Here is a 23449-nt window from a genome sequence, read left to right as displayed (position 1 = left end):
GGAATGTTGTTTGAACTAGCCAGACCTTCCTTTGCAGCACTGTGGAGATACGTCTGGCAATGCGAGACCAACCTACAGCAAAAATTATGGACATACAGTACAGTATACTATATGAGGCGTTGACAAATGGCTGCATGTTGTTTGCTGTCCATTACTATACATTGGAAGGAATATAAGTACACCTACTGTTGTTGGTCTTTTGTGGCTGTGCAGTGACCCTGCTGCTGAAGGGGTGGATGGTGTCATTCAGAGGCCGGGGGCAGCCGTGGTTGTTGCTGTAGTTTGGGTATGTCAGACCATCCCGAGGCTGTTTGCTGTGTGCCTGGCTCAGCAGGGTGTTGAGGCTGTTGTAGAGGCTGGCACTAAGGCCGATGTTAGCGGTGTAGCTGGAGCTGTTCAGAGGGCTGTCATGGTTGTTAATCGGAGCAGAGAGTAGAGGCTGGTGCTGGTTGTTGTTGGCGGGCTGGTGGCGGTGGTTCTGCTGGAGGGAGGCAAGTAAAGCCACCTCGTTCTTGTACACTGAACAGTTAGCATCCAGGCTGCCTGAGCGGCTGTGGCTGGACACCTGGGAAATTGAAACAACCCCAGAAAAAGCAGAGGTGAAATGGTTTGCTTAGCAGTGTTGCAGTGTTTTATATCTAGAGAAAAAGGAGAATGACATGCAGCAAAGGGCCGCAGGTTGGAACCAATCTCGCGGCCGCTGCACTGAAGACTGAGCCTCTGTATACGGGCGCATGCTCTACCAGCGGAGCTACCCAGGTGCCCATATCTTTGCTTTTTGATTGATCAGATCCACACAAACATTATCATCTCCACTCCACTGGTTCTCATCTTTCTCTTCATTACTGTACCTTCACCTTCCTGTCTCCCCTCTTCCCTTTCTTACCTTGTATCCATCCATTGGTATCGTAACAGGCAGGCTGCTCTGGCGGTTGTGTCTCCAGGTCTGCAGTAGCCGCTGCTGTGCTTCGATCTTCTCCTTCTCCCTCTCAACACTCCTCTGGCCCTCCCTCAGTCGGTCCAGATTTTGCTGATACTCCAGCAGCTGAGCGTCCAGCTCCTCACGCTCACAGCGCAGACGCTCGGCCTCCAGGAGACACTGCTGCTCCCGCTGCTCCAGCACACTGTCCTGTTCACACTGGAAACACATAGGGCACATTCACATCGGAAAGTTGAGGCACTCTCTTTTTCTGTGGATACAATAGAGTTGCTACAATTACTGCAACTTCATGTGGAAAGTGGGTGTTAGATATGCAGGGTTAGTTAGGACAGGGTTGTACAAGGTTAGGGTAAGTACATTAGGGTAAGAACATTTTAACAGCTTTTAGTGATATATATGTTTTATTTCTGGGTTACTTGTATTATTTGTTTGTGTATTTTTCTTGAACCTGCACTTAGTTAAACACAAGCAAAAGTAATGACAGCACAATTAATAGCTCTTGATAGAAAATGTTGCAACAATCTAAAACATCACATTTTGGTGTTGCCCAATCCGAAAATGGTTGTAACAAGGGACGTTACAACATTTCACAACAAAATAACATCTGAACAGCATTGCACATAATGTGCTGATCAGGCTATCTGAAAACATCTGATCAGGGAGAGGCGAATTCATAGAGTTTGTTATATGTGACAGCCTTCACTTTTCATGTTGATGAAATTAAATTATAATCTGACTGTTTCTATTAATTTCATTATTTAGTCAAAGGCAGAGTATATCAACTGGTAGTGTTTTTGACTTTTTGACTCGCTTTGGTACAAGTAAAAAGGTTATGAGATGTGATATGATCAGAAACTGGAACAGATGAAAGATATGGGTGAGGCCTCAATGTGCACAATGCTAACCTAACCTAACATTTTCTTTTGTTTAAAGCCAAACTGCTGTCAGATGAGAACAACAGAAAGAGACAGGAGAGCCAAAGAAGTGAGACAAATGAGAGTCCATTTAACTCAGAACATCAGCATGAGGCTTACTTGTTGTTTCTCTCTGGCCAGACACTCTTTGTCCCAGCGTTGCTGCTCCTGTCTCAGCTTCACATGGAGTTTCTTCATCTCATCCACCTTATCTTTCTTACTCTCTAAACCCTTCTTTTCTACTTCCTCTTTCTTCTTATCGATGCTCCTCTGCTTCTCCTGCTCCTGGATAAAAAACGGAAACTGGTTTAATATTTTCTTTCATTATTTCAAAAAGAAACAACGGAATTCTAGTCTAACTTCCTAAAACATTGACCACTGGTATGCATGTTGCAAAAAATAATTTATTTTAACATGAATATCATGTAACTCATACCAGACTGTTTTGAAGAGAAGTGAGGGTTCGGAGCGGAGGTCTTTCTCCCTCCTGAAGAAGGAGTTTCTGGACTTCATAGCAGCTGTCCTGGAGGGTCACAGCAGCCTGCCAACACAAGGAGGAGACACCTGAGGCCTGTACTACGAAGCGAGATCAACATGTCCTGGATTTCTTTCAGTTACCCGGCTTCACCTAACCTAACACCCGCGGTCCCGCATAACCTGTGTCACGACGCTGGTTAACAACTAGTTCAATCAACCCAGGGTTTCCCAGTCCAGCGGCGCGCGCGTTCACATAAAAGAGGCGCTGTTTGCACAGCACGACCAATCGCAAACATCTACCAGAGCCGCATATTTTACATAAGAAGAGGAAATTATAATTCTACATAAATATGAATAACACAGACACGGTTTTGCAGGCAAAACGCAATACAGTCGCTGCTTCCTAAAGCAGGAAGGAAAGCTGGCAAAAAAAATAGCTGAAACGCTGTAGATGCGTAAATCACAACGCTTATTAATATCACTTCCCCATCAGTCAGGACCAAGATCTGACCATAATTACACTTGTGCACTTTCCATAAACTGTCGTTGCTTTAGCCTAGTATTTCAGTTGCAACCCTGGCAGTGGGAAGCGATCGTAAGAGCAAATAAAAAATATAAAAACATAATTCAAACTGATTGGCAACACACGGCTCAAGAAGCCGAGCCGATATGTAATTCCCTCCCATTACAATCTATATATTTCATAAATATACACATCAGGGAATGCTAACGGGGTTGTCGGTCTCTAAATGTTTTAACTTTTATGTGCGCACCCCTTTCTTTCTTTCTCTCTCTCTCTCTCTCTCTCTCTGCGCACCGAGCTCCGCCTGATCTTCTAAGAACCGTGACGCCGTTATCAATCGAGTATTGATTGGTCAGTAGGTGCTTTTACTCCAGTTGATCTCTGATCTCCAACTTAACTTGCTCCCGACCAGGTTAGGCGTTCAGCATAAGTTACCACGGCGATTGAACCCGATCACAAGTGATCCACCTTCGTAGTACAGAAAACCCTGGGTTGAACCTGAAGTTAGCTCGTTAACGCCAAATCTCGCTTCGTAGTACAGGCCTCTGATCACACTCCAGTTACTAATCCTGTCCTTTCACAAAGCCTAACTTTCACTCATGCATTCAGCAACAGATACTGAAACTTGTGTCTTTTCTCACCTGCAGACTATAGAGAAGCTGAGTCAGACTCTGAACGCTCTCTGCCACCTACAGAAAACGGTGTTATTAAAGGGGAACAATAATGCACATGTATTTTATTAACAAACACGACTCATGGGAAACTATGGTGGTTGGACCTTTAACAGTGTCCCTTTGGTGTCTCCTCGTCTCAGCTCCACAGCAGAGCTCCACAACACGCTGTCTAGCCCCGTCAGCTCGCTGTCTGACCCAAGAGAGGTGGAGCTCATACTGAGCGTGCTCAGATAATCTGCTGTAGCAACAAAAAAATAAGTGATTCACTCACATCGTTAAAGGTCAAGTAGTGTGTTAACTGAAGGACAATCATCACAAAATGACATTCAGAATTCCAGCGTATATCTGTGACTCACGCTCAGAGGGAGACTCCTGAATGCTGCTGCCGTGGCTGTTGTAGCTGCAGCACTCTGGTCCTTGGACCGGAGAGCTCGGACCTTTTACAGTAAGGCCATCACGAGCCTGCAGAATGGTGATCAGGTTCTCCGCTGCACAGTAGCAAAACTCATGATTATTCTGTTATCCAAATGCCAACCAACAGTGACAATAACATAAACCTACAGTATACAATAAAGTGATAAAGTATACTTTTAATCATTTGTTTAATTATTTAGTTGCACTTTCATGTTGTTACGATATTGTATGTGACTGTCTTATTCATATTGATATTTGCAGAGTAATTCTATTACATTTGTAAATCTAATACACAATTCTAATTAAAACAAATATCTATATATAAATATCTATTTGTTCCAATGCAGTACTGATGACCAAAGTCAATATAGAGATAAAAATTATGAAGGTGCAAGTTTTTATTGCAGACATTTTGACTTTGTTATAGCAGGAAAGGCCTAATAGAATTAACTAAAGCTATGATGGCATTATTTAAGTGTCCCGGGAAGCCATACATGGTTAGTATTCCTTCCGATGAACAGGCACCTGAAAATGGCAAAACTCAATGGATTGCATCCACCATTAGCTTTCCTAATTATAGTGGTGCTTTATCTGCCATGACATGTCAACATGTATGCTGTGAAAAAGGTATTTAGGACAGGAGAGTGAGGAAGTATGATCTGCACATGGGAACACAGTCCTGAAAATCACCCCAAATAAGTAAAAATACCAGTGTTGGTGTACCATGGCTATGTACCAGGCGCTTTAAGAAAAGGACACAATTAGTTTAAGATTAATAAAAATGCATGGATAAGTATAAAAACAGGCTTTTTAGAGCTCCCCCCCCCCCCTTTCAGCAAGGGGTCAGCCCCTGTGTATAAAATGCTATATTAGATTAAGTGTTTGACAAAGTGTTTCCCACATATGGATTTTATTTAAGCTGCCCACCAAAATAGAATTGCCCCCACCCAAAATAAATTTTTTGTATTTTAAAATAATTGTGAAAATGCTGTTGAAAGTGATAATTGACTGAAAAGTCTGCCACAATGCTGCATTCATTTTATGACGTTAGTCACTAGTCATAATCATTAGCAATTATTAGGCTTGTCAAATATGTTCTGGAACTAAATGCAGCATGACTGCAGCATCATGCAGCCCTCACCATTCAGTAGCTTCATGGCAGCTTTTCTTTACCTTCTCTGACTGCAGCTGTGAGCAGTGAGGAGGCCTGCTGTGGCGTCTCACTGTCGGTGTCTGCTTGTACCAGCAGATGGCGATGTGGTACAGGTTCTGGTGAACGGAGAGTTAACTCTGTAAGCTCTGCATAAAGCTGTAACTTCTCCTCAAGGCTGTTGCAGATTTGCTGGTCCTGACCCAACAGTGTCTCTATACAAAACAAACACTAAGATTAGGACTTGTTGTTTATGGTTCTTTCAGAGAATGATGCAATGTTTCACGAAGAAGAACAGGTAACAGATAGAATTGGAATGTGGGCCCACAAATGTTTTCACCTTGGAACTTGGTGATCTTCTGAACTCTCACTTCTGCCACTCTCCTGGCCTCCTCTGTCTCAGCATTTCGCTGCTCCTCCTCCTCCTCTTCCTCAGGACAACTGCCAGGTAGACCAGTAGGTTGGGTAATCAGTAACAGACACACACAAATTAACCAGGCACACATAGACACAGACACACACACAGACACAGACACACACACACAGATTCTAAGTAGAAGCCCTGACATTTGCATACCTGCACAGAAAAAAAACAACTGTAGAATGGAATTGACACTCATACGCGCACACACACCTCTCTACAGCTTGACGTATGTGTCTCATCCACGCATTCCTCTCGTCTCTAGTGGTGGTGTGAACTTCATACATTTCTGGTCCCAATGAGGAGGCGGAGATAAGGAACATCCCTCTTTCCTCATTGGCTACCTCTCTAACAATGAGCTTCTGTAGAGGGATTACAGGAGGCTTCTGGTCCTGAATAAGCAGATAAAACCCATGAAGATGGGTTAAATGATGGAGAGAAATGGATAGACAGCTGGACAAGATGTGTTTGAATTCAAAGTGCTCTTCAGGCCAAGGCTTACCACAGCAGCAAATACAAAGCGTTGATCTTTCTCTTGTAGGAAAACCAGAACATCTGTAAGCAGGAGAGCCAAAGTATCTGAAAACAGAAGAGTAGAAATACATGTAGATTGGTTGTCTTATAAACTCAAAAGATCTTGAGGCACAGATGATCTAATGCACACCTTTCAGACGTCCTGTGGCAGTCTTCCAGTAGACAAGCCCTTTATAATGCAGCTCCCTGTGTTTGCTATGCAGATCCTGTTTGCGAAACACCTTGTCGTTTTTTAGCTTGGCAAAGCTCTTGTTCTCCAGCCGGGCCAGCACTTCCTGCATCTCCTGACACCTCTCATACTTATTCACAGTCAGGTCCACAGCAGCAATGACGTCACGGATCTGAGCCACAGCACTTGACAGGTCAGAGTGTTCCTGACTTCCCTCTGTGCGGGTAAAGCGGTAACAGAGAGGTCACATTAAAATCATGTTTTAGCCTGTACAAAACTGTTTTTCAATAAGACCGGACTCAAGGTTAAAATAAAAAGTTCAGACATTTAGGCTCTTTATATATTCCACACAAAGCACTGGTACCCAAAGCTGCTTACATATCAGTTCAAAAACAAATTGGCTTTCTTGATCCATTAACTGCTAGTCATAAAAATATTCTGAAACAGGCTATTTAAAACCAGCAACATCATCCACCACTGGAAAAAAAGAAAAGAATGCAAAAGGTATAATATCCTCTCACTTTGCACAAAATATTTTAGTTAGTATGACCTCTGATGGTGGACACAGGGAATAACTTCTTCATTTGTAGTTAATATAGTATCTAATTGCAAAGTAGTACCAAAGCCCGTCTACGGAAAGCCGTTCCACTCCCTATTCAGCCCCATTGTACCGAATTTGGTTGCAGTTCCACCAGAGTTCCACTGGGGGTGATCGCGGTCCAGTGCTAAATGAATGGGACTCTATGGAGCTAGACGGCTAAATGTGTCTCTTTCACCTGATTGTCGTTGAGAAATCTCAGACTTGATTGTAGTTTTTGCAAGTTCAACATGGATTATAGGTCAAAAGTTGAATGAACGAGTACTTGTGTCCTTTTGATTTCTTACAGGTTGAGTCGTTGTTGCCCATAACACGCTAGCATTCTGCTAATGAATGCTGATTGGTCAGTGAAGGACTGATTACGATCGGAGATCCCGCTTGACGGCATCCAAAGCAGAACCAGAATGTCAGAGTGAATATTTCGGCGTGGTCTTGAAAACATTAGCAAACCTCTTTCTAGCACGTGTATTGACAGGGAGAGCCTAACCTGTCAGCTGTGTTGTCGATGCTTCGAGAGAACAAAGGAAGCGACTCAGAGCTTGCCGTAAAGCAGTATCTCTGGCCGTATATGTGTATGTGACGTCATTGACATTTTAAAAGGCTTTTTAGAACAAAAAAGCCACTTTAAAAACACCCAGCAGTGTGTATTTTCTTAGCCTCCCCTTTCGAATGCAACATTCAAATTACTAGACAAAAAATGATACCCTGAGAAAAGTGGATTTTGAGGAGTATAGCTCCATAGAGTCCCATTCATTCTGCACTGGCCTGTGAGCGCCCCCTATATGGAACTCTGGTGGAACTGCAACCAGTTCAGAAGCCGGAAGTAACGAGGGAGTGGAACTTCTTCCCTTATTAGAAATTCTTTGATAGTACTTTTCATGCAACAGTCTGGCCTAAAATATGCATTGTTGTTGCAGCAGCAAATATTTAGATCTAAATTTAGATTAGAAACTATTTTTACCAACATGTTGCTATAACAACACAAAAACGAGTTGCATATGTTTACAGTAGAGCTGACGTACCCTGAGTGTAATGTAATATCCTCTCTAGCAGCACTGGGTACTTGGTGATGCGCTGAGTGACCAGCAGGATAAATTCGGGTACCTCTCTCCGTCTGACCAGAGTGTTATTGCTCTGTTGCTGTGAGCAGAGAGGTTAACATCAAAATGAGTACCTGCTCAATTAAGACATCTTACTGTAAACCCATTATTAAAAAGCACAAGAGACAGAAAGCAGGAGCTTACTTTGACAAAATTTTGCAGTTTTTTGTTTTGTTGCTGCAGCTCTTTGAAGACATTGACGGCCTCAGTGTGATGGCTGCAGAACTCTCCATACACCTGCTTCATCTTCTCAGCATGTTCATCTGAGAACTGATGAAGAGTCCATAAGAAGAGAAATTCCATTGCTATGCAACAACCTGGCCCCTTGTTAACTTCCTGTCAGTTGATGGTATTCGCATACACTGAAACAGGAAATCAACTTGGTGCTAGGGCTGGGCAATATATCAATATTATATTGATATCATGATATGAGACTAGATATCGTCTTAGATTTTGAAGAATTGTAATATCGTTACATGGTAAGTTTAGTCTTTTCCTGGTTTTAAAGGCCTCATTACAGTAAAGTGATGTCATTTTCTGAACTTACCAGACTGTTCTAGCTGTTCTATTATTTGCCTTTAACCACTTAGTCATTATATCCACATTATGATGGTTATTTATCTAAAATCTAAATGTGGAAGATATTTTGTGAAAGCACCAATAGTCAACCTTACAATATCGTTGCAATATCGACATTGAGGTGTTTGGTCAAAAATATCGTGATATTTGATTTCCTCCATATCGCCCAGCCCTACTTGGTGCCATTTAGAATTAAGTCTATAGAGACATGTATATGTGTGTGTTTATGTGCATGAATCTCCACTTACCTGCTGAAGCAGAATATCTCCAATCTGATGGATGAGGTAATTCCGGGGGTTCTCCGGTTGGGTCGAAGCCTGTCGGCGTTCCTGCAGTGCTCCAAAGAGGTTTCTGTGAAACAGCAGCAGGGGGTCCAAGCAGGGGAAGATCCGGGCCACACAGTCCCAGTCGAGCTGCAGCTCCTCCAGCATGCCTCTCCTGAACACCTCCGACATGACCGTCAGGGTTTGGATGTGGTGAAGCTCTGTCTGCATCAGCTCTATATGCGGGCATTGAGAGTGGATAATGGTATTACTATAAAGGCAAACTAATATTTGGCTAAATTCCAGTGGAACAGCTGCTTCAGTAACTCATTTCAACAACTTCCTTCAAAACGTGTATAAATTACTGTATTATGAACAATTGTCCCACCATAAATAACATCCTGTCGTTTAATGGTGCGCCTGTCGTGTTGCCTGCAAAACTCTGGACTGACCGCCAGACTCCATGACTCCACCTCAAGTCCCAGCAGGTCAGCTGACAGGTCGCTCATTAGAGGAGCATCAACAGCATCTGTAGAGTCAGAAATAATGTCTTTCTTCTGAATCCCGATTTACTCTGCAGTAATTCTCAGAGTTATGTGTGTGTAGGTGTGACAAATTATGATGCAAGCTTGTCTTTCTCACCCTGTGTGGTGATTGGCGGCTCGGCTGAAGGGGGAGTCGCTGAGACCGCTGTTCCCTCATCAGACAATGAGCTGTTAGCGCAAGCTGTCGCACTGCACTCACTGTCGACCCCTGCTGCATCACTCAGCCGTCTGTACGGAAACAAAATAAGTTTGATCTGAACACGGTACAAAAAATAATCCAGTATTTGCAGACTGAAGTTGCATTTGGCTAATATTTTGTGCCAATATTTAAGTTTTTTGAGTATCGTGCGTTTTAGTCGGAATTCATAGATACAAAAGCTTACTGAACTCCAGATTAATTAAATCAATTTTGCTGGGCCACTACCACCTAAAGATTGATGGATGGAATGGATGTATTGGTTGATACTGTATACACTGTGATGGTAACACTGCCATGCTACCTGCTGTCTATCGAGATGGAGAGGCTTTTGGAGAGAGGGGCGACTGTTTCTCTCTTCTCTCTGGTCGTCGTGGGGAGTGTAGACGAAGAGGAGAAAATGGAGGCTGGAGAGTTGTCTTTCACAAAGTCTGGAAGAGAGACCAGGACAGGGAGCAGGAAGAGGAATCACTCACACCGTGGAGGCTTTCCCATTCCACAAATAAATACTTCAATTGTCATCATGGTTTGTTTATATCTACGTAGTCATTGAATGTAACAGTAACCAACTAATAAAGCTGTGAGTAGGTCTGCAGTTGATATCGTTCATTGGTAAACTGGGCATGCAGCATACAGTTGTGACAATATGTGGCAGTAATCAAAGCTGATTGACACCTTTGTCAAACACTAAGTGAAGAAATTAAGAAATAAAAATGATCCTGTCTATGCAAGAGAAACACTCAACCTCTGTATGCATGCACAAACACACATAAACACAACCCAGGCCAGATCCCCCACTGAGATGGATTAAAATGTAACTTCTTCTTTTTTTTTTTACCAGGGAAAGAACAACAGGGAAGAGGGGAGAGTGGGGGCAATGACTACTACAGGAGAAACAAGGGAGGACAGGTAAAAACTTAATCAAAGACCAAAGGAGGATACCACAGCAGGGGGGACACGCTGTAATTTCTGACTCACTGTGTGGGAGAGACAAGGTCTTGCTTTTAGTCAGCAATGCATTCCTCTCCTGCGGCTTCTGAGGAAACACAAAATCATATCAACTTCAAGCTTCAGCTGTAAATCATAGTGTTTGTGTTTTAAATATTAACTTCTTGTGGTTGTAACACAACAAGTTAAGTCAATACTGGAGTCAATGTATGCCTAAACAAAAACTTTAAAGAGAACCCCTCAGATACTCTAGTTATACATCATCAGTTTGTGTTCAACACATTCCAGGAGTTCCTTTGTCACCAAGTGTTGGAATTTACTCTTCCCGTTGCTTCCTCTTAGCCTGCCTCTACTTCAGTAACTGATTCATTTCTTTTTTTTTGGCATTTTGCCTTTATGAGACAGCACAGCCGAGTGTGACAGGAAACACAGGGAGAGACAGAGGGAAAGACCTGCAACAAAAGCTGGATTTGAACTGGGGATGTTGCTGCCACACAGCACGCGTCTCAGACCAATGGAAATAGTCGGTTGACAATTACAAATTTCAATCATTTCCCAGAGATGGATTTTGAGATCATATGTAAACCCATTGGATTCAGAACACTGAGTGGAGAGTTTGATTAACAAAAGTAATAGCTAGAGTTAATAGAGCTAGAGTGACCGATTTTTAGTTCAGAAAGTGTTAATTGTGTACTTAAAGGCAACCTGAATTTTGTTTACCTCTGGTAGCACTATGGAGCAATGTTTCTACAAGTGTGTCCCCATTTTGTTTGCATCATGCACACGCACAGAGACGCCTATGCAATTGAGCGAGCGTGTGCAGGTGGTGGTTTGATGCTATTCTGTTGGTATCGCGCCAAGAAACTTACAAACGCGCCAATAAAAGGCAAAGGCAGTGAAAAAGAAGACTGCAAGCTTAGCAAATGTTTTATGAGGAAGGAAATGCACTCAACACAATAATGCTAGACCCCCACATTTCCCATAATGCCATCTATAGCATATTTGTTACAAATGTATAGTCTCTAGGCTGAGTGGAGCTCACTCTGACCTATATGTGTATAATTGGTGGAGAGGCCCTTTAATGGCGGAAAAAGAGTTTCTCCCAGAGAGATTGTTTGGCTCATGAAATCATGCAAGATTAAAAAAAAAAAACTCTTGACATTCTAGCAAATATTTTAATATGACACCACATTGTTTGTATCTAGGTTGTTTTCTGAGGGAGGGAATTCGTCCTTTAAAATATTATTTGAAATAATTATGACAATTTTGAAATAAATTGTTGGTTTTTAGATTAAATTAAGCGCGTGGTGATGGTGGTTACCTTTCCACAGGCTGTAACAGACTCTCTGCAGTTTTTATGGACATTCAGGAAACAGTCTGCAGACAAAAAAAGAAAAAAATCCCAGTTAATTTCATCAGTTAACTGACAATAAACAAAATGACCACATCTCTGGATTCAGTGTCCAGATGGCTTTAAAACTACCCTGCTCCTCAAAATCGATGTTGACTTTGTGAAAGGAAGAAAACTGACTTCATGTCTTGTGCTAAACAAAACATCAAGGCAGCACGTGCAAAGACATTTAAACAGTTCATCCACCACAGGACATAAAACAACAACAGTACTGACAGTATAATACTTACTGGAGCACTGCAACAGCTCCTTCCCAGAAACTGACTTATCGCATGCCACACAGAGAGCAAGACCAGATGGAGACACAGGAACAAACTGGTGTCCATTAGCAGCTCCTGACTTCTCCTTTCCCTCCTTCACCTCTTTCCCCTTCACCTGAAACAAAAGTCATAAATATTTTAAACATACTCCTTCAGCTGACATTTACTGCAGCTAATGCCACAATATCATGTAAAACACCAAAGTAGAAATAACATGACTCTGAGCAGCAGGCACAAAGAGGCATATAGCGGTCATCTTCTTGCTGAAACACACCTGTTAAAGTGGAGTTAGTTGAGATAAAGAGTCCTCTGAGTGAGCTTTTCTGTTTACTTTGTTAAGGTCCATGGGGACGGCTTTATCCTTAGGGGGACATTAGGGGGATTCCTCTGTGCATGTGTGTGATAATGCAATGTTTATTTTCTTATCAAACTTTACAAGGAAGTCAGAGAGTGTATGTTTGTTTTTTGACTGTTCATATGCATTGTGTGTGTGTGTACATATTTGGAAGCATGTTCTTGAAAACATGCACGCGTGTTTATGAGACTGAGAGTGTACTATGGAATGTGTTTTGGCTTCTCACACTGTGTGGTGGCGGGGTCTACGCATTATGTAAGAGGATATTTTCACTGTGTCCCGTTGCTAAGACCTGAGGAGAGGGAATTCCCCCCCCCACCCCGCCAAATAAAGGCATCGCACACAGACAATGGCTCCCCAGCACAGGAATTCTGACCTGGCCTGTCTGAGAGGTGGTAAAACTTTTACTGCACTACTTTGGGAGGCCTTTCAGCTCTGACTTTTTACATATAAAGTTCAACTATAGGGATTTCTCAATCATGTTTTAAACACATGTAGGTGCCAGCAAGAATCATATTTTCCACTGTGCATCCTCACCTTGGTCTTGTTGCGAGTGCTGGACATCCTGCTCTTGAGGAAGCTGAAGGTCCGGCTGACTTTGTACTTCTCTGATTCGACCTTAGACGGGATTATGTATTTATCCAACTCCTCATCCTCGATCCTGTTTTAGTGTGAACATTTCAGTCAGCAACCATCACAACTCATACCATCATTTTGGCTAGTGGAAGACTGCAGCATTCAAGCCCAACATGCATACTCTTTAGAAAACTCATCATTATTTAAGTACTTATATACACTATAATATAGTAAGGAGAGTTAAATAACCAGGTACATTGGTGTCATGCTGGAATGAAAGAATGTCCAGACAGTCTTCCAGGACCCCTGGTCTACAGACTATTACTCATAACAACATGCTTAGCATGCTTGGAAGTCACTATGGACTCTAGTGGATGCTATTTATAGTTCAACCTTGGCAAGATGCAATTAATAATGTGTCAACTATTTACAGCAACTTATGCTATTTACACTACACATTCTAGGCGAAAGGCTACACAACGTAAAGAAGAGAGACATGCAATGTCACAACAAACATATACTGTGACCTGACATAAAAAGTGTTAATATAATTCTGAGGATTCACATATGATCACAGACAGCTGCAAAGAATCCATGTGGTTAATGGATGAGTCGGGGAATGGTTTTATGAAGGGGTTAGGTTGAGTTAAGCCACACATGCATGACTGTGAGGCCGTTTTGGTGAAAACATACTCTTTGAGGAACTCTGTGAGGGTGAGGTGTTGGAGCAATGGGCTGCTCTCCTCCTCTGCTGACTGGGCCCGCTTACGGAAACCCAAAACCCTGCATGGATATAACACACCTCAGACCAGGTTGTTGTGTTTCGGCTCATCAGGAGACTCAAAATGTTAATAATCTATGTGGTGTCTAAGATTAGAGACTGCAAACTATTTCTGGGCCTAATAAACCGTGTAGGGAAAAGTAAGATGACTACACGTGGATACAGTATTTGTGCTACATAGTGATTTAGTACACCACATAATGTATTAGCTAACATCCATATTTTGTTAACATGGATGGATACTGATATTATGAAGAACATAAATGGTTAGTGACTCTGATGAAGGCTGGTGTTGTTAATATTGTAGTATTAATATGATCTATTCTAATACAATAATCCTATGATGTAATAAGATAATCTAATTGCCTAATATGATCTTCTAAAATGTTTCCTCTTTTAGCAATGCATGGTTATTATCAAACTAAATGTATTAGCGCATGATACATTCATGAGGCAGTGAGATGAAATAAACTATAAAATTAATATGGATTTTGGGATTTATGAAATGAATAAAAAAAATGTCACGGTAGGACAATTAAGTATGCCTGTTAAAAAATACATACAAACTACATACTACAATATGTACATGCTACAAGTATCGTTTATGTGTTCTAGACATTAGCTAAGATGTTTCTGAGGTCCGGGAAAGTTTTGCTGTTCATTCAGGGTTATTTTGAGGTTGCAATCAGAGCGTATTCTGGCCTCTGTCTTGCAACAGGAAGTATGTCGCATCCTGCACACTCAAACCTCAACCACAGGTTTAATACAGGAGATACATATACACATGAAAACGCACACATATGTTGGCATATTTAAGCCAAATCTCTAACCACTGGTCAACACTCAGTAGGGTTACATGCACATAAAATTCTGGTTTTTGCCCTAATTCCGAAAAAGACGATATTCCGACTAAGCTGTTTACATGGCTAATGAAAGTGAGTATTCCACTAATATTCCCGTTTACATGTAGCCGTGAAAAACAGGATTGTTTCAAAGTTTACAAGCGGCGGCGGACTTTTTGGACCGTGCGCACACAGCGTCCTTCTTTCATTCCTTCAACCAGCTTCTTGAAAAGGTCAGCGTAGCGATGTGTGCCCATATCCAAAAACCTGTTGATATCCAAGTCTTTGATAATGTTTAAAAGTAGCTGTGTTTCTCCTTCTTATCGGGGCACCAGCCTTGCAAACTGATGGCTGGTTGGTTTGTGTACAGAAACCATAGCAACGCACAGAGCTGACCATAAGCCTGCAGTAAAAACCCCCGATTGAGAAGTATATTCCGAATGCGCTGTATACATGTCCACACAATGCCTCTAAAACGCGAATAATACTGGAATATCCCACATCTTGATCGGAAAATGCTATATTCGGAAAAAGGCCTTCTTCCATATATCCAACAGGAATATGCTGTTTACATGACCTGTATCAAATTCGGAATATTGTCATTTTCAGAATAATAGTGGAATATTGGTGTGCATGTAAACGTACTGACTGATGTCTAAAAAGGGAGGAACGTCTGAGCAATGGGGGGATTGCTCCTGAGCTCATGAAATGACACGCTGGCTTTACCTCTTTTCTCTGGTAGACTCAGTCGGGCTGAATGCTCTCTGCTCTGTAAAGTAGAGTAACAAGGACAGGCAAATGAGTAAGCCAGAAATAAATGTAAATAAAATTAAAGACATTATAACCGATTGTAAGTGAATCAGCCAGTGAATCAGGGCGTTAATAGCCATCATCCCCAATCGGAATTGAGTTAGCAGCAAATACAAGAATCCCCGAAACAGTCTGGATCCATCAAACCCCTTTAGAGAAATACCAAACACAAGAGTGTTTTCAAGGACAAGAGTTTTGTTTTGAAAAAAAAAACAGATGACACCAAAGATGGAAAAATCAAAACCAAGAGGGAAACAAAATATGTACAAAAATGGAAGCAGAACAGAACCCTCAGGGTAGAAACAACTCCTCCTTCAAATGATCTAGCCTCGGAATATTAAAAAATGCACAGTCCTAAAGATTCAGACCTCTACTTCATCATATTCGTTATCATATACAGTAAATGAGTGGAGTTTAGATGACTGTTGTTTTATTACTAAGAAAAAAGTCTTGACATCAAGCTTTGGGAAACAGAATTTTGCAAAATTGTGTGAAATCAAAGTATCTGGGAAAATCCTTTTACAACAAAATGTGCAGCAACGTTATTTGTTTTCTTCCTAAAACAAGGCTAATTCAATAATTTTACTCCAGTTTTTCCACCTTGTATGAATATACTTTTAAAATAAACTAAAACGTTTGAAATATACCAGATATGCTTTTTAATTTAATTGTGCAGCTCTTGATAATCACCAGTTTATCCCATGGTTCACCAGAAAGAGACACTGAAATATATTCACCGGCCAACCAGGTTGCTAATTGAAGCTGTTTTTGTACTTACTAACTTGGTTGAGACGAGAGAGGGATTTAGAGAGAGATAAAGCTTGAAGCAGAGAACGGCTGCTGCTGCTGCTGCTTCTGAATGCACCGTCTACACAGGACAAAGCACAGCCTTAATGCTGCACACTGGCATATGACCAGTGGTGCTGTATCAAAGCAGAGCTGACACTAAACACACATATACTTCATAGAGGTTCAGTTGATTCATGACACCTGTCTGGTCGTCCCCCCTTTTAGACATGTGGCAAAATGTGTCTATTCAGCTGGCTACTGGGAACAGAAAGATCACAGGGGCAAAGGGTTCAAAGTTTATTCACCTTCTGCCAGGTCAGTGATGGTTGCGTCTCGGTTTAGCAGTGGCCGTGACGGCTTCGCCTTGGGGGAGGAGTAGGAGTAGGAGCGCAGGCGAACCTCGGCTTCCTCTGGGTTCTGGGTGAGAAAGTGGATCAGAAGGAACAGATCAGGCAGAGCAGTAAGCAGAAGTTCGCAGGCTCAATTCTGTGAAAAGGAAAATTGCCAACAGATCCACTCAATACATCAATACACACTTTCTGTTCACATGATTGAGCTGTTGACAGTCTGGGCTTATGAATCGATGATTGTAGGGAAGGTTGTGTCTGATGTAGTGCTTTACTTTGCATTTAATGTTTTGAGTTGTTAGGGAGTTGTTGTGCTTGTCATATGTATTGTAATGTATAAATCCTGCTACATTTAAAAAAAAGAGAAAGATAATTGAATGAAGAAATGATGCATCAGGTCCGTTCAGCACTTCATTTCACAGTGGAAACAGTTTTGACAAAGGTGACCTGCTTATCTGTCAACTAAAGTATCAAGTCAAACTGTTGTATGCCTCTCGACCAATTTAATGAGTTTATAGAAAGTAGGCAATCAGTAAGAATAAACACAAACTTTTACATTTCTTGTCTAGAGGGCAATATAGTCATAAAGACAGTGTTTTATTGTTTGGAATAAATTATTGAGAGAACCAGGAATGGAAGTTTTGCAGTCGTTCTGTCTCAGGCCACATGGGTTTCCATAAACATGGAGAAAAACTCTGTTGGCTATCTAATACAACAATGTATCATGGTGGTGTACCTTGCTGGACGTGTGCGTGCTGTCAGAGTGTGTGTGGTTAAAGTCTGGTGACGTGTCGAAAGAGTCCCTCTCCTCTCCTGAGCTGGATCGCAGGATGGACTGCTTCTGAGCAGATGAGCAGGGGTAGGAGCGTACCAGTAAGTCTTCTTCTCCACTGTCACACTCGAGACTAGGACTGTTTACACACACACACACACACACACACACACACACACACACACACACACACACACACACACACACACACACACACACACACACACACACACAATTCAGTGAAAGACTGTTGCTTCTTCAGTCTACATGATAAGATTAAGCTGGTAACATATTGACTGCCAAAGGTCTAGGCATCATACAACACAGTTGTAGACAAAAACAACTGTGTTCAGATCCATAACGACCTCCACCATTGTGCACAGATGAGTGCAGATCATCTTGATCTTAAAAATCACCATGGACAGTCATTATGCTATAATCTATAATCAGGCTTTAAACTGTGTAGCATTTTGCCAGCTTTAGTGCTCACAGAGAAGATCCTGCAGCACTGAGGAAACTGTAAGGAATGTTCAGCGACTTCAACACACAAACAGCTCAATTGTGACCAGGCTTCCTGTCACTTTCCGCACCTTCACTGACTACAATCACCGAACAAAATGTCAAGAAATGCTTTTGCTGAAATTCCAAACCACTGATACTTTGTTGTCTAAGAATGGGTTAGTCACAGGAAGATCACACAACAAGTTTCTAAATTGGTGCACTGATTTTATTTTTTTTAAATCAAGGAACTCAACTTGGCCATAATGCAGCACACTGTTCTCTCACTTTAAAAAAAAAACAGCTGTGAGGCAGTCACGTTAAAAGTTCTGCAATTAAATATAATATGTCATACTTTGAGGGCCTTTCATTTTTTATTCAATAATTAACAGCAATAGCGTCCTACCTCAGGCCCCGGCTCGCCTCAGTTAAGCTGTATCCTCTGCGGTTCAAAGCAGGAGAAACTGGCAGAAATGGCTGCGTCGGACGCCTCTGTGCTCCCTCGAACAAACGGAAGGCGGAAGCCAAAGGGGAGGAAGGAAAAGACGGGGAGGAAGCAAAGGGAGAGGGGGGGGAGATGCAAGGGGATGGCTCCTTGTGATTCTCCAGGCCAGGGCCTTGGATTCCCCTCTCCCCATTATAGGGTGATGGTGGGTGCCGGTGGGAGCAGTTCCCTGAGTCAGGGGGAGTCATGGAGAAGGAGTCCCAGCTATGGCTGCCAAGATGGGGTGCAGGGCTCACCTCCTCCTCCCCTGGAGAGCGGTATTTAATGTCAGCGTCATCCACCTGGAACAGAAAAGTGAGAAAGTGGAGGCGATGAGAAGGAACGATCCAACAGTCTGACTCCTGTAATGGAACATTTTACATCATATGAGCCAAATCTGTTTCTGACTGACTATACAGTGTATGTAAGTTGTATATCTTCACACAGAAAGAAACACTAATTTCAGGCCGACTCACCTGGTCCACCAGCATAGCATTAGCGTACACTCTGTCTTTGCCGTGTATCATCGCTGACAGTCTGGTAGCTGCAGCCAGAGTCGGGGATGGGGCCTGGTTCTCCCTTATGGACTGGCTTTTCTCTACAGAAAGGGAGGGAGCCACAGAGAGAGAGAGAGAGAGAGAGAGAGAGAGAGAAAGGGGATTTTTTTCAATATTACATTTGGTTTCCACAGCAACACCAAATAACTTCTCACAAACACTGGAAGTGATGTAGACATCCTGGGCAGTTGCATGTCATTGTTCAGGACCAAGAATCCCTTATGAGGGTGCGTGTCTGTCTGAATGGCTCTATGCACACACACGTAAATGGGTGTGCATGAAGTTGCGACCGGGCATCTGAAGGCATGTTTCTTCACCCACCCTGCCTTCGATACAGCGGGTGAGTGGAAATAACTCCCGGTGAGCACACAGTTGCATTGAGAGAAACCCTTTCAACACAGTAGAGTCACTGTGAGCAGTAGCCTGGCTCTGATGTTAAACAGGGGAAAACACTCCTGCTCTCAAAACACACACAACCCCTCTGGGATGCTACTCTGCACAAAACACAGCTTCTCCACAACACAATTTCTCTGAAAGTATTTCTGGTTAGAAAACAACCTGCAGGTATGCACAAACACAAAGAGGCTGAACGTTATTCACCACAGAACTCACTTAAGCAAACCTTTGATGAGACATGAATGCCACACAGTTAAGTATTGTTTGAGCTTATTTGCACAATGTAATGAGACGTGACAAAATAAACAGTGAAACAATTTGTGGAGGTGAGATTAGAAAAGAAACACTATAACACTTACACTAATATACTAAACTTCCAACTCATTAAAGTGCCCAGATTATGCTCATTTTCAGGTTCATAATTGTATTTTGAGGTTGTACCAGAATAGGTCTACATGGTTTAATTTTCAAAAAACACCATATTTATTGTTGTACTGCACATTGCTGCAGCTCCTCTTTCCACCCTGTGTGTTCAGGTCTCTGTTTTAGCTACTGAGTGAGACATCTCACATCTGTACCATCTTTGTTGGGATTCGCACATGCGCAGTAGCTAGGTAAGGATCACATCAGCTAGCTAGCTGTTTCTCTAACTTCAGTCAGTACAAGGCAGGATTAGCCGGGAGACTTCTTCTAAACGAGGGTGCACTTCCAACTTTGCGTGGAATACCTGCAGAACAAGGACATGTAGGTAGTTCTTTTGTAGATTATGATAAACTCATGTGTGTTGTAGCAGTGTTTTGCCATTGAGAACGAGGGGGCTAGCCTAGTGACCCTGCAGATTTTGAACAGCTCACCCGGAGACTGAAGGCAGGTTACATTCAGAAACCCGTATCTCACTCAAAACAGCATGGATGTTTTTTTTTCAAAGTTTGTATGCGTGTGGAAGCACCAGAGACACAAAATAACACCCCAAATCCCAGAAAAAGTGATTTTTTTTCATAATATGGGCATTTTAACATGTAAATGTCAATGTAAAGCATGAATAAACACATTAAAATGACCACATTATTCCATACATAATGTATATACAGTATATGGTACACACGCTGTATATACTGCATGTCTGTGTACAGTATATGTATAGGTACATGATGTACATAACCTGTTGAATCCTGAATAAAATACAAAGTTGAATTGAATATAAACTTTAAACTGGTGGGAATAACTACTTAAAATGAAGGTTTGGGATCATGTGATACAATGAACTGTAAAGCCAACAAGGACGAAAAGTTGTTTAAGTGCTTATAAAAATTGAAATGTGAACATCTACATTTCCAAGACAACTGCTGATGAAGATAATGTGAATCGAAAGCTCCAAAACCAGCTACTAAATGGACCTTGAGGTGAAATTGTTTTGTTAACTTCTGTTTTCAAGGTCAAGTATAAACTTTGAAACTCAAAGGCTCAAACTTATGTGAAGTTGTAGATGTGCAGTAGTTTCCACTGCGTGTTAGAGTACATCACATTGTTTGAGTTTTCTGTCTAACTTTGTCAAATCTCAGCACCACACTCACTGTGTGGCCTGCATGTTACATCTGAAACCTAGTTATTTGTACAAGGTTGATTTTGAATGTTGTCAAAAATCACTTGAACGTGGACCAGCATTTTGGTCAACTGACTTTTTGACTCCTATTTTTTTATTGCTACGAGTCTAACATCAGTGTTAAAATGTGTGTCTGTCTTTTCAGTGATGATTTTCTCGCTGTATGACTGCTGAACATTTGCACAAAACAATGTAGGACGATCCAGTCTAGACAGAAGCCATTGGTTTTTGATTTTGTGGAAATGACACCAACTTCAAATAGCTTACCATTGACCCTTCAAGCATGAACAGGACTAAGGAACTCACCACCAAATTACAAGGAACTTACCTCCCAACCTTTTATAGATCTAACAACTCCCCCTTAGTGCTCCACTGGAACTTCTAAGTAAGCACATAGAAATAGATTGTGGTACAATTCAGCGGCTCACAGGTATGACAGCATTATGCATGGCAAATGCAGCTAAGAAAACACACAATCTGCGAAGCTTTCACTGGAGAAAAAAAAAAAATTCGAACCACATTAGTAATCGGTGGTAACCATGCATTACTCGTCACATTAACCAGAAGAGACAGCCTCATTTGCTCAGTTAAATTATTATGTTCCTAATGACAGTCTCACCTTTCACTGGCCAAGCCATGCCTGAAACAATGCCAGTGGTGCAAAAACATGTCTTTGGCACCGCTGTTTCCACCTAAACTCATCAAGCAGATATTAAACCAAGACTCAACAGTCCTTTAAAAAAAGGAATACATAGTTTATCCATAGTTTCCAAGCTGCCAACCCCGCAGAGTAGGAGCAGACATCCAGCATTTGTAGCAGAGAGTAAATCAAACCAACAATTGGCTGTGCTTCCTGTAGGCGGTTAGTCCAATAAATCTGAGAGGCAACAGGGAGTCAAGCAGACATTGATGAGGACACCAGATGAGTCCTGTTCCATCCACAACCAATGTAAAGATATAGACTCAAGATAAACCACTGCAGGACATACAGAGCCATCTCCACATCAATCCTAAAGTTACGAAGTATCTCTCAAAATGAATCACATCTCCCAGAACTTAAAGGTGCAGTAGGTAAGACTTATAAAACTAACTTTCTGTCATATTTGCTGAAACCTACATTCGAGTAGAACTACGTGAAGCAGGTAATTTAAAAAAAAAAAAATCTGGCTCCTCTGACACCACCTACAACCTGTAGTGTGATTTGCACACATTCATTCTCCCTTGTGGGGGGAGGGGCTTAGGAGATCGTTTTGGGCTTTAGCGGAAAGGGGGGAGGGACTGAGAAGTTGTCGATGTTCACATTTTTTGGCTAAGTCCTGGATCTTCGCAATCAGGGCACCTTTAAATGTACTTAAAGTTACTACATTCTGAAATGAGCAAAAAATGACAAAATATAAATACTACAACTACAACATCTGTTTTCTGGTTAAAAAAAACAACTTCTGGATCCTTTTAGTTCCACCTGAAAACATTATACTGTTTATGAACCTGACTCCAGATACCTAATACCTCCACCTTCTACAATGTATGGTAGGATTAGTTTGACTCCAACATTAAATCTAGAGACGAGGTCAGATTCTGGATGTGGGTCAAACCACTGTTTGAAAGCAGATACCGTTTCATACAAGCCCACTTAAGGAACTTGACAGACAGGCCTAATAGTTAAGGTTCTGGGCCAGGTCCAAAGTCACAGCTGGCTGCCACAGGCCCGATCATTCACACACCTCTGACCCATAAACACTGCCTCAGTGAACATTACTGTCAGGGGCTGCGATCTGTGTTTAACATTAGTTAACTGGGGGAATAACAGAGAACCAGGGAGTTCATACTTTTGACAGGTTAGTGCCGCAGAAAATCAATCTTTCTCCAGAGAAGCTGTTTTTATTGCTGAGACGGACATTGTTGTCCGCAGATTGCCATGTCAGAGAAGGTTTTAAGGAATGCAGAGCAATGCGTGGGGCTACTGCGATTGGATTTTGCTCAAAGAAGGTATATTTGGAGTGATGTGATATTCACAGCATGTCCCTGAGCGAGAGTCAACCCTATACAGTAGCAGTACCTGGAGCAGCAGCAGAGAGAAAAAAGAGAGACTATAGCTTTACAGAGACCCAGACAAAGACAGCAGTCAGTGCAAGGTTTCCAGACCAGGGCAGTTAAACACAGAGAGTGACCCTTCAACCCATGCACACCCCTGGGAGAGAGAGATCGAGGAAGGCAGGATGGAGAGGGGGGAGGCAGGGCTGTCACAAGGGCTCTTTCTCAAGGTTTATTCTCTTTGGAGGCTGCTGGTGTGCTGAATAAAATGTTCAAGACAAACAGAGAATCATAATTGTTAATTGCATAAACACCAAGGCTTGTTTATTTTGAGTATAAAGGGGTTATTTGCCTCTGCCGTCCCTTCTATTATGATGTAAGTCGCTTTTTAAGCACCGCATCAAACAATTGTCACTTTGGAGAGAGCTAGGAGAAATTAGGAGCAGAGTAAAATAACAAGCCAAGTTTAAAAGAATCAAAACAGAGGGT

General features: G+C 42.0%; 1 protein-coding gene across 5 annotated transcripts in view; it reads right to left on the bottom strand.

Moving 5' to 3' along the window:
• LOC144518457 (rho guanine nucleotide exchange factor 28-like) overlaps positions 1-23449 on the bottom strand; it is a 41754-nt gene that overhangs the window by 1730 nt on the left and 16575 nt on the right. For 2 of the 5 annotated variants that reach the window (XM_078251164.1, XM_078251161.1), the window contains 29 exons: positions 18847-18968; positions 18293-18672; positions 17353-17527; positions 16575-16686; positions 16259-16348; positions 15397-15439; positions 13741-13830; positions 13009-13132; positions 12087-12231; positions 11767-11822; positions 10476-10533; positions 9802-9928; positions 9399-9529; positions 9145-9285; positions 8742-8992; positions 8059-8184; positions 7837-7954; positions 6178-6432; positions 6016-6092; positions 5727-5905; positions 5433-5533; positions 5116-5307; positions 3885-4016; positions 3633-3766; positions 3496-3543; positions 2291-2395; positions 1975-2139; positions 887-1138; positions 187-565 (listed from right to left, as the gene is read on the bottom strand). In XM_078251164.1, the coding sequence (XP_078107290.1) occupies positions 187-565; positions 887-1138; positions 1975-2139; positions 2291-2395; positions 3496-3543; positions 3633-3766; positions 3885-4016; positions 5116-5307; positions 5433-5533; positions 5727-5905; positions 6016-6092; positions 6178-6432; positions 7837-7954; positions 8059-8184; positions 8742-8992; positions 9145-9285; positions 9399-9529; positions 9802-9928; positions 10476-10533; positions 11767-11822; positions 12087-12231; positions 13009-13132; positions 13741-13830; positions 15397-15439; positions 16259-16348; positions 16575-16686; positions 17353-17527; positions 18293-18672; positions 18847-18968 (4308 nt within the window). The remainder of the gene's footprint in view (positions 1-186; positions 566-886; positions 1139-1974; positions 2140-2290; positions 2396-3495; positions 3544-3632; positions 3767-3884; positions 4017-5115; positions 5308-5432; positions 5534-5726; positions 5906-6015; positions 6093-6177; positions 6433-7836; positions 7955-8058; positions 8185-8741; positions 8993-9144; positions 9286-9398; positions 9530-9801; positions 9929-10475; positions 10534-11766; positions 11823-12086; positions 12232-13008; positions 13133-13740; positions 13831-15396; positions 15440-16258; positions 16349-16574; positions 16687-17352; positions 17528-18292; positions 18673-18846; positions 18969-23449) is intronic. The other 3 variants (XM_078251162.1, XM_078251166.1, XM_078251163.1) reach the window with 3 other exon arrangements.

The sequence above is a fragment of the Sander vitreus genome, chromosome 5 (genome assembly GCF_031162955.1).
Source record: "Sander vitreus isolate 19-12246 chromosome 5, sanVit1, whole genome shotgun sequence".
Taxonomy (NCBI): domain Eukaryota; kingdom Metazoa; phylum Chordata; class Actinopteri; order Perciformes; family Percidae; genus Sander; species Sander vitreus.
The sequence above is the reverse complement of the archived record's forward strand: the minus strand, read 5'-3'. Positions and strand labels throughout refer to the sequence as shown.